Source organism: Canis lupus, chromosome 34 (genome assembly GCF_003254725.2).
Source record: "Canis lupus dingo isolate Sandy chromosome 34, ASM325472v2, whole genome shotgun sequence".
Taxonomy (NCBI): Eukaryota; Metazoa; Chordata; class Mammalia; order Carnivora; family Canidae; genus Canis; species Canis lupus.
In genome coordinates this window covers 19218884-19229649 of record NC_064276.1, presented here as the reverse complement: position 1 = coordinate 19229649, position 10766 = coordinate 19218884, and the positions used below count along the sequence as shown (strand labels likewise).

The 10766-nt window shown below is 47.7% G+C and overlaps 1 protein-coding gene across 1 annotated transcript; it reads right to left on the bottom strand.

Annotated features, from left to right (window-relative positions):
• Nucleotides 1-2953: 2953 nt before the first annotated feature.
• AHSG (alpha 2-HS glycoprotein) lies at nucleotides 2954-10766 on the bottom strand. Its single transcript, XM_025451335.3, has 7 exons — nucleotides 10452-10766; nucleotides 8114-8224; nucleotides 7656-7740; nucleotides 7115-7278; nucleotides 5519-5620; nucleotides 4312-4395; nucleotides 2954-3678 (listed from the first exon to the last, which is right to left on the bottom strand). Exons 1-7 carry the CDS (start codon nucleotides 10662-10664, stop codon nucleotides 3340-3342), a joined length of 1098 nt encoding a protein of 365 aa, XP_025307120.1. The 5' UTR covers nucleotides 10665-10766; the 3' UTR covers nucleotides 2954-3339.

Genomic DNA, 10766 nt, shown 5'->3' with positions numbered 1-10766 from the left:
AGAGGACAGGAAGAAAAGTAGGGAGGAAGGACCCTTAAGAACCTGGCATGTGTCAAGAAGGTTCCAAGCATATACTTCTAGCATCTTATTGAATCCTCGCTGTTGCCCTGCCAGGCTACTGTGTACACCTGCTTGTAGAATGAGGGCAATGAGAAGTGAGAGGTGAAGCAGCTTAGCCCAGGTCACTCAGGTCTGTCAGATTCACTGCTTTCTTGAGAGGCATGAGATCAAGGCATGGGTTAGCCTGACATCGAAAAATCAACTGCAGTGGCGCCTGGTGGCTCAGTCAGTTAAGTGGCCAACTTTTGATTTTGGCTCAGGTCATGATCTCAGAGTCGTGGGATGGAGCCCCATGTCAGGCTCCAAACTCAGTGGGGAGTCTGCTAGAGATTCCCTCTCTCCTTCTCCCTCTGCCCCTCCCCTGCTCATGAGCACACACACTCTGTCTCTCTAAAATAAAAAAATAAATCTTAAAAAAACAAAATGAAAAAGAAAAGAAAAATCAACTTCACATTTTCAAGACAGAGAGGAGAGGCGTTGAGGTAACTCAAGTGAAATGAACCAGTGTCCTCTGCCTCGGTGAATGGCATCACCATCTACCCAGTTTGCAAAGCTACAAATCCAGGAGTCATCTTTCACTTCCCTCTTTCTCACCCCCACATCAAATTCATCAGGAACTCCTAGGATTTCTACCTGAAAACTACATCATAGCTTCACCACATCTCCTGCCCACCACCTTACCCTAAGTTATACATTATCTCTCCCCTAGAAAGCTCCAGTCTCTTTCTATCCTGTGGCTGTTTTTACCCAGCTACAACCTCTTTTCCCTACAGCAAACAACAAATGAATGCTATTGATATTCGGGGCATTAGCTAATCACTATTCGTTGTTGGAGCTTCATTACTGGGGCTGACCTGTCCATTTCAGAGTGTGTATCCTTGGCCTCTGGCCAGTAGCACCCCAAGTGCCTCCACTGACTTCCAAACATCCCTCTGGCGGAAAGGTGATACTGCTCAGCCCCACCTCACCCATCCCCAGGTTGAGATCCATGGTGGCTGGGTAATCTTTTAACATAAATCAGATTATGTCACTGACCTGGTTAAAAACTTTTGTGGTTTCCCATGGCACTGAGACTAACACCCCAATTCCTTCTGGGGACAGCAGAGCTGTTCGTGACTGCCCCTCATCTACTTCTTCAACCTCATCTCCTAGAGCCCATCTCCTTCTCCTCTTACCTGCACGGTCCAGCTGCTTCTCTCATCCTTGGCCACATCAACCTGTCTCCTGCCTCTAGACCTTTGCGCCTACTAGTCCCCTGGAATAGCTAGCTCATCCTTGGGCTCTCCTTGATTGGCTCTTCTCTCTTCAGACTTAGGCATTAGTGCTGCTGTAGGTGTGAGGCTGCCAGTGACCATCCTAGCTAAGATTGAAGGGAGGCTTTGCTGAGAGATGGAGGCAGGGAACAGACAATATCTTTTGAACCCCCAGATCCAGCTGTGTCTTAGGTGGGACTCATCCATTTGAATTGCCAATACACAAAGCAGTAACATTTCCCTTTTATTTCTGTTGGGTTGGGTATCTACCACCTGCCCTCCACGTGCTCCCGCACAGCAACACCTGTGTGTAGCCATGGTGGAAAGCGCCTGAGTCTTTTTTAGTGCTGGGTACAAGTTGCTTTTTCAGGGTGCTCTTGCGAGCTCCCTTAAGCAAGGACCAGACGTGCTCAAACCCTCCTGTTCCCAGCTTTCTTCTAAATTCTCTCTCCCAGCATCCTGCCCCACCATCTCTTCTCTTCTTCTTCTCTCTCTTCCCATCTTTTGCCCTAAATATGCTTTAAAATCCTCTTTCCGGAAAAGGAAATCTTCCCTCAACCTAGTTACCCTTTTGAATTACATCCTATCTCTCCCACTCTTAACCAACAAACTGCTTAAAAGAGAACGCATGAGCCCCTCCCTCCATTTCCTCATCATATACCACCAGTCAACCCTCTGCAAGTAGGCCTTTACTCTCATCCTTTTGGTGAAACGGCATCTGTCAGTGGTCACTATGACCTCCAGTCAACTAACCCGTGGATTTTTCTCAGCCCTCAATCTCGTTGCTCTTTCTGTAGCATTTAGTCCAGCTGATCGTACCTTCCTCATCTTCCCTGGGCTTCTGAGATACCCAGTGGTTTTCCTACCTTCCTGGCCATTCCTTCTGGTTACTGGAGTATTGGCAAAACCTCTAAGCAACAGTAATAAGATATCAAGGCTTGATCTGGTTTCCTTGATTCAACTGAACTCACTCAAGAGATTGTTGGCCTCACCTCCTTAAAATTCCATCTGAAAGGACTTATCATTAAGGTTACTCAGAATAACCTAATGGTAGTAGACAGTGAAATTGTCTAGACACCATTCTGTAATAGGAACTGTTTATTTCTTTATGCTGAGTACTTGGATAGTACCTACAAATGTCCACTGGATTTACCTGCCCAAGTATCCCTCCTCTATTCATACTATAAATCAGAGCTTTAACTTGAGGTCTTAAAATGGATTGGTTAAAAAGACCAATCTTCTATCATGACATGAAGTGTATACAGTACAATCAACATAAATAATGAAGAGATATAATTAAAATGAGGCTTCTGTGTTAATTACCAATCTCCCCTTACCTGGATATTGGGGAAAACCAACGGTTGGCTTGTACAAAGTTCAGGCACTGTGTCCTCCTTTAGCAATATTTTCTGACCCTCATGAAATGAAAAGGATTATTTTGTCATAAGGAAATGGGCACGTCCAATGGCTTATGAGCAGGTCTTGGTCTAATTTTTTCCTGGGCATAGTAATACAGTGGAGTTTTGTTTCATTTTATTTTTATTTTCACTTAGATTTTGCTTAGGGATTTCTGTGATATGGTTATTTTGAAGACAGATCACATGTGAGCTTGGAGGGAAGAAGCAACAATCACGACCACATTTCAGCTTAGAACCTTCTTTATTAAGGAAGGTCTTCAGTCACTTTCATTAACAAGAAAATATGAAGTTGGCAAGAGCACCTCTCAAAGTCACAGTTCCAATTGTTTTTGTGAGGTCAAAGAAGGGAGAGAACACAATGGTGGTGGCTTAGCATCAAAACAATAACAATCAAGTTGCCAACCTTATTATACCTTCCATGAAACATAACATTGCCCCTCTGCTTCCATTCTCTGAAGAATGAAGAGAAGTTGGGATTGAAGACTTGATATTAATCTAGACCTGCATAGCACCTGCTTCGATAGCAAACAAGGCCCCCACCCATACCCAGACTTGGACAAAATGGCGGCTATGTTCCTGGGCCAAATCTCTTCATCTCTGACCTACATCTAGATCTTGAAATGTCTGATTCTCCCTGGGCAAGGATGGACCACTGGACCAGCAGCAACAGCAACGTCAGGCTGCACCACCTTGGGTACTTTCCCCACATGGAATGCTTCTCCTGAGGCTGACTCCACTGAGGCCACACCCATGAAGGCATGACGCAGGTCATAGTGTGCCCGGTGCTCTGGTAGGGGTGCCTCGGGAATTGCTACCACCACGGGTCCTACCACCAGGGCAGCTGCAGGCAGGTCAGGTGAAGCTTCAGGCACAGTCACACCTGGGTCTGCCACAACGGTAGGGCCCACTGCTTCGGTGCCGTCTGGTTGGGGCTGCGGGATCAAAGGCTGGAGAGAGAATCATTTCTAGGTTAGCTACCTTTCTCCTCATAAGCAAGGCCACTCACACTTCTGGAGGGCCCCTACCCAATTCTCTCACAGTAATAATTTTTATTTGTAAGGAATCTAGCAAAAAAGAACTACCAAGGTACAAAGGATTGCCTGCAGAGCCATGAGGGAGAGGTAACTAGCCTATAATAGCCCCTTTCTTACCAACTGTCTTGGTATCAGTGGACTTACATGTATATCCCACAAGACGATCACCCTGCCTTATAGCTTTGACCAGCAGCATCACCCTGCTTGTCATCTACGACTGCAGGCACTGGGAGCTGTTGGGCGCCAGTAGCATCTGGCTACCTGTGTAAACTCAGAATACCACGCCCAACCCCCTGTAAATAGAAATATGGACTTGTCAACCTCACACTAGCATTGGCTCTGTCCTAAAGCCACTAGCTCGTGGGAGGGGAAGGCATGGCTGAAATATCCTTTCATTTGTGGCTGATTCCATATATCCAGGGCAATTTATATTGTGGGACTCAGAAGGACAGGGCAGCAAATGCCCCATAATTACTAACACTTCATAAATGTTAAGGGATCATTGTATTCTGAAGATGAGGGCAGGTATATCCATGATGTCCTTACCTGTGTTTGGAACACGGTGCAGGTCACTGCAACATCTTCCCCACCAACCTTCTCTGTGAGTGTTGCCTTACAGAAGCCATATTGCTGCCCACAGAAAGAGAAGAGTTATCTGAACTGGTTTCAAAAGTGGATTCTCTCCCCCAGTTTCACTGACACTCCAAGTCAAAGGAAAAAAACTTAAATTCTAATTCCCTAAAATTTTCCCCCTAAAGTTTCTAGTTTCTGCTTGTAGAAGATATGCAATATATATAATTCTAAATAGAAGGTAGAAAAATACAGATATGCTTTGAGATTCTAAGAGATCACCCATAAGAGGCTCCTGGGTGGCACAGTTGGTTAAGTGGCAGACTCTGGGTTTTGGCTCAGGTTGTGATCTCAGGGTCATGAGGTTGAGCCCCTCATTAGACTCCAAGCTCAGTAAGGGGTCTGCTCGAGATTCAGATTCTCTCCCTCTCCTTTTGCTCTTTCTGCTTGTGTTCTCTCTCAGAGAGAGAGACAGAGAGAGAGAGAGAGAGAGAGAGAGAGATCACCCATCATCGCAGAAATTGTGGTGACCCAGAACTTCTGTTAACATACATGTATTCTTTTTTAAAAAAATATATTAAAAATCATTTAGAAATCGGGATTATTGTGACTATTCCATTTTGTATCCTGTGTTTTTCACTCACTGTAATATAACATTTTCTTATAACACTCATTTTTCTTTCAAAACTTAATTTTTAGGGTCTGTATAATTTTCTATTTTAAACAATGACCCCCTCCTGTTGGACATTCGGGTCTCTTTTGGGTCATTTTGAATCAATAATAAATCATCTTATTAGATACATTTCTGTCAAACATCTCTGATGATCTCTTTAGGCTAAATCCCTAGAAGTGGACATTACAGCATCAAGGGACTTAAAAGATTTCATATTGGAGGTGTACCTAGAAAATCTACAACACGCTTCTGGCAGCCGGATATGACTTGGCCTAGTGAGGAAACAGCCTCTATCTCTCTCCTGACTCCAAGGACGCCCAGTGGGGGAGATGACTTGGTGACAGTTCTTAAGCGAGGAGATGACACCACAGAGGAAGGCCCAGCATAACCCAGCCCCACGGGGAGGGATATTTTTCACTGTCATCTGTTTTCCACGGCCCCAAGACACTAGCTCTAAGAACGCCCTGTTCTACGGCCAGTTTTGCCATCGCCATGGCTTGGCCTGCTCACCTTTTCTGCCAGCAGGTTGCACTTGGCTGGATCTGTGACCTCTGCAGCAACACAGTCTGTGGCAGCCACTGCAAACTCCACATACGTGGAAGGTGGAAGAGGCTGAGGAGAATACATGAAAATGTTTATGAGGCAACATGACTTGACCTGAAAAGGCGGGGAAGCCGAGGCTGGAAGGCAGCAGCGAGGGCACCGATGCTGCACGCTCCAGGGAGTGCCACTCGTGTGGACCACTCTGAGCAGCCAGGAAACACAGCCCCAGTGGCTGCCACAGGTCAGTCATTGTGGCACTGTGTTCCGAAGGTACACAAGGATACTGTATACCTGTGTATACAGAGGTGAAGGAGGTACAGGTATCCACTGCCCATCATTCAGGGCAGAGCTGAGCTTTCAGAGAGGAAGCAGGAACCCAGAGGGCCCACCTTAATATTAATTTCAGATTCAATATATTAGTTTTAGTACAATACAGCGATTCACAGCCTTCCCTCTAGGGGGGAACTTTAGGACTTGGAGTCCTAAAGTTCTGGTTACTCCACGATGAGGCAGGAAAGTGGAGATGAACACCTCTCCCACCTATCCTATCATATAGAGCATGATCCAATGGAAAATCTAAAGAAAAGAAGAGAAGACACCTGTGCTTTTCTCTCTTGTACTATATGGGTGCTTACAACGATAATGTGTTTGGTATAAAACCTATTACAAATGTTGTGTTTGGTATAATAACATAACCAATGTTATTTGGCATAGTCTGGGGTGAGGGTTTCTGAGAATCATGTATTCTGGTTAATTAGAATCACCTTTCATGTTGATGCTTACAACAGTAATGTTGCCTTTGGCATAATACATATTACAAATGTTGTATTTGGTATAATAACATAACCAGTGCCATTTGGCGTAGTCTGGGGTGGGGGTTTCTGAGAATCATGTATTCCGGTTAATTAGAATCACCACCTACACCTAGAATGCATTTCCAAGGATGCCATGCCTGGGATCCAGAAGACCAATTTTCTTAAATATTAGAATTCTGTTGCAGTCAAATGTGCTAAATAATCCACTGTACAATGAGATTTTTTTTTTCCAACGGTTCAGGAGGCCCTTTAGGACCTTGCCGCTACATGCCCACCTGTGTAAGCAGGCTCCTACCTCTGTGAGTATCAGTTACTGAGGATCCATCCGCATCAGTGCTGCAGGGTAAGGACGTGGAACCCCGTGGATGTATAGCAAGTGCTTCTGGATAACGCGGGGACGGTCCCCCACTGCACCGCAAGCCAACTAGGCCTGAGGCAGCCAGGCCAGGCAGAGGCTGGCTGTTTCATGTTAGGGTGACACCGCGGAGGAAGGCCCAGCATAACCCAGCCCCACGGGGGTGACCAATGCTGTAGGGTGGCTCCGCACGGGTGACAGGCTGACAGTTCCTGGGACCCTGGTGACCCCCGGTGTCCTCACACCCTCATACCCCTACAGATCCTATCTTTCCCCGGTCTCCCATCCCCCGCTGCCCCTGCACCTGCTGTGTCCCTCCCAGCTGTTTTAGCGCCCACATTCCCCAGGTGCCACCAAGCTGCCCAGAGGTCTGTCCTGAGGTCTCAGCCCTACCGTCAGTTGAGCCCTGGAGACTTCCACAAGCCGAAAATAGGAGCCGTTGCTCTGAGCGTTGAAGGCGGTCAGCGCAGCATCCACGGCGTGCACCACCCTGGTGTCGTTCAGCGGCGCCAGCAGGGGACACTGTGGGCACACCTTGCGCACGTCCTCGGCTGAGTCTACGCACACAGGAGAACCGAATCTGGGTTGTCCTTCTGTTCTCCGGGGGCATTCTCCCCACGCCCTGCTTATTTTGAAAGGCCTGGGACAGGCTCCAAAAGGCTCCAGGTGCTTTCTCTGCTGCTCACTAAATCTTCAGGTGGCTCCCGCCCTGCCGACTTTTCTGCAGGAGCCCCTCTCAACAAGGGCAATTTTCACCTCCAATGACAACCGTTCCTTAAAAAGAACAGGTTCACAATGCCAGCTCCCAGGAAATCGGACTCCTTCTTTCCCCACCAACAAAGTGGCTAAAACTTGCTTACGTTGAAAACAATTCAGGCCCCTTCCCCACTCTCTCTGCAAGGTACAAATAAGAAAAACTCATCATCATCTCTACCTGGGCTGGAATCGCATTTTGCAAATAACACGGTAAACTGGCCATCCTGTTTCAGCAGCCGGAAATCACAGTCCCCTTCCACAGCCTGGAGAAATAAACCCACGGTGAGGGCTCAGGAGGAGGGCTGGCCTTTCCTTTCTGGCTGGGAGCCCTGGGGGTGGTGGGTGGGGGGTTCCTCAGACGTGGTTGTCCAACAAGCCTCATGAAGTCACCTTGACTGAGTGGTATTGAAACATGATGCTCTCTGGTTTCGGGAAGGGCCTCAACAAGAAGGTTGAACTGCTGTAAAAACCAGCCTCAGGGAAGGCAGCCTCAAACAGTAATTCTAGCAGCCTCACACTGGCTAGCCATGAAGACGGGCTGGGAAGCTGGGTGAGACGGGTCTGCACTTTGCAGAACCACCGGGGACCCTGGATGGCTGGGGCACCATCCACAGTCACCCTAAGAGGGACACTCACATGCTGCATCTGCGGCCTCACGGAGCAGTTGGCCAGGGGCGTGGGGTCCAGTACATGGCAGGTGGTTTCCAGGGTGTCTATTTCGAGCTCAAACACCTCTCCCATTGGCCGCTGTGGAGACACAGAATGAAGCCGTGAGCAGCCTATTCCTCTGATCCCATGGAGTGAGCCAAAGTACGAGCCCCCATTGGGCTTGAAGTCAGCTCTGTTGGACAGGTGGGGGGAAGTCCCTCCTGTTAGTTGGCACCTCCACCCAGTGCTGCCCTGGCCTGTGGACAGGACGACAGCCAGGGCTTCTCAGGTCCTCCCCTGTTGGCTGGGCAGGCTCTAGATGGTGTTTGCAAGGAGGAAGGGACCATGGGCTTGGGCAGGTTGCTGGAACCACAGTCATCATTCTGAGCTCTCTTTGGAAGCTAAAACTGAGCACTGATACTTTTTTAATTTTTAAAATTTCACCCTTCAAGCGATGCTTTGCAAAAATCAGCTTTGGAATTTTTTTTCAATCAAGTGGCAAAGTAAGGTGGCGTAGGCTAATACCTACTGTCTCCTCTTTCTCTTCTCCATCCCTCTCTCCTCCCTCTACTTCTTTCTGCCTTCCCTCTCACCTTCAACTTCCCCTCTGCCCCATTTTCCTTTCCTTCCTAAAGGAAAATTGTCCTTGGCTTCTTGTTCTGGGGCTTGTTGAGGCCTGGATGCCAAGGTGCTGCTCTCTACTGTCCCCTGCTGGGGGTGAGGGGGCACAGCGAGCCGCCCTCTGACCCAGAGGAAACTCAGAAGGAGTAGCAGGGAAGGCAGAGAGAGCTGGGGCAGCTTGGTAAGTCCTTGTAGCTGTTCCTGGCGTTTCGTCTGTTTCTGTATCCTTTCTCCAAACCCTGGAAAATCCAGAAAGTACAAGTATGCTTTTTAAAAAATTTTAGTTCGGCTCTGCTTGCCTCTCACATGGGTTCTGGCTGAGTCACTAGTATCCAAACCTCCTCTCCGGGAGGAAGCTGTGTTTTATGATGTGCAGACATGCCCAAGTTGAACTGCCTGACAACACGCAGGGCTGCAGTGAACAGGAGCCTGGTGCTCCCTGGTTGCTCTAGCGAGGCCCCTCTCAAGCTCTGCCGTTAGTGAAAATTGCAATGTCTGTTCATTACTTTCCCTCGAATATACACGTCGTGTGTTTGTTTTTCCCCCTGAAGTCATTGGTGTTTCCTCCAAACCCCCACTGTGCTACAGTATGGTTGCAGCAATCCTAAAATCCATCCTGATTTCAAATATTTTGTCCCATTGTGAGATCAGGTGTTAGGGCAGACATTCTGACATTTACCATATCCTCCCCTCTGGACTGTAAATTTCTTGTGGGCACTGTGTCTTTCTCACTTTTGTGTTAGGTTGAACCACTAAAATGCCAATATTTGACTGCTTTTAATATACAAAAAGAGCAATTTTTTAGGGTTCAACTTGATATCTCATGGCACCTGCCATGGTTCTTACTCATGGAAGGCTTAAAATCAATGTTTGCTGAAAGAATTAGCCCTCCTCAGATATAAAAACTAATTTCAAAATAGACAGTAGACATACACCTTTTCCCCACTGCTCCAAATCTCTCAGCTGACCCCAAGGCATATTTCCCAGCTTAATCTTTATTATCACTGGCTTCAGACTATACTGGTTACTTGTCTAGTATGTGAAGAGGTAAACCCCATTCGTTCGACATTTCCTTCTGGGAGGTGGGTACCTGTCTTTGGGAGGTAACTTGTGTAGAGGAAAGAGCATGGATCTAGAATCAAATCCCAGCTGGACGCTTCCAGATTATATGATCCTGAACAACAACAAAACGCCCTAATATGTCAGACGCTTGGTTTCCCCTCATGTAAGGCAAGGTCCATACACAGCCCATGGGACTGGGGGACAGGAGAGGTAAGGAGATGGTGTATGTGGAGGGGCCTGGCCACCTAGTAGATGATTGTCAAATGCTAGTTTCATTCATTCTCAGTCTCCATCCAGAGAAAGCAAAGAGAGAGAAGTGATTTCCAGTCAACTAGAATCCTGTATTTTGTGCATATAGTTTTTCTAGCAAACCCCACTTTCTCCCTGTAATGTTCAGAATATCATTTGAAGACTTTTCTTGTCTCACACACCTCCCCGCCCCCATCCAGCACCCTCTGGAGACCCAGGACTACAGCCCAGAATGCCTCTGTTTCCCCACTTGCCCCCTCCCTCACTCCTGGGAAGAAACCAGAGAATTTGGCTCCCCCTGCAGTTTCATTGTGCTCAGAGATGTGATCTTTGAGACATGCAGTTGAGCTCCACACACAGGTTTTCTCAGCTCATACCCAGCAGGTTCACTTACCCGAGGCCACACCTTCACTTTGTCAATCTGGTTCAAGGTGTGCTTGTAGCCTCGAAGAACGTGGTTATTGATGTAGTCCACAGCCACCAGGGCTGCTTGCTCTGTTTCTGGGTCATCACAGTCCAGTTCCCTATAAACCAGAGCTGGCCCCACTGGGACAGAATGGCAGCCCCAGAGCTGAGCAAGGCAAAGGAACAGGGCGAGGGACTTCATGGCTGCTCCAGAGAGGCCCTAGCAGGTAGGCAGATGGCTGGAAGCTTCAGGACAAGCCCAGGTGCTCTTGCTCCAAAAAGTAGGCCGATGGAGGGCCGAGGG

Coding starts and splice junctions, on each gene's coding strand:
- AHSG (XM_025451335.3), bottom strand. CDS start 10,664: ATGAAGTCCCTCGCCCTGTTCCTTTGCCTTGCTCAGCTCTGGGGCTGC. Junction 7,741..8,113: donor TGAGGCCGCAGATGCAGCAT/GTGAGTGTCCCT, acceptor TTATTTCTCCAG/GCTGTGGAAGGGGACTGTGA. Junction 5,621..7,114: donor TCTCCAGGGCTCAACTGACG/GTAGGGCTGAGA, acceptor TATTCTCCTCAG/CCTCTTCCACCTTCCACGTA.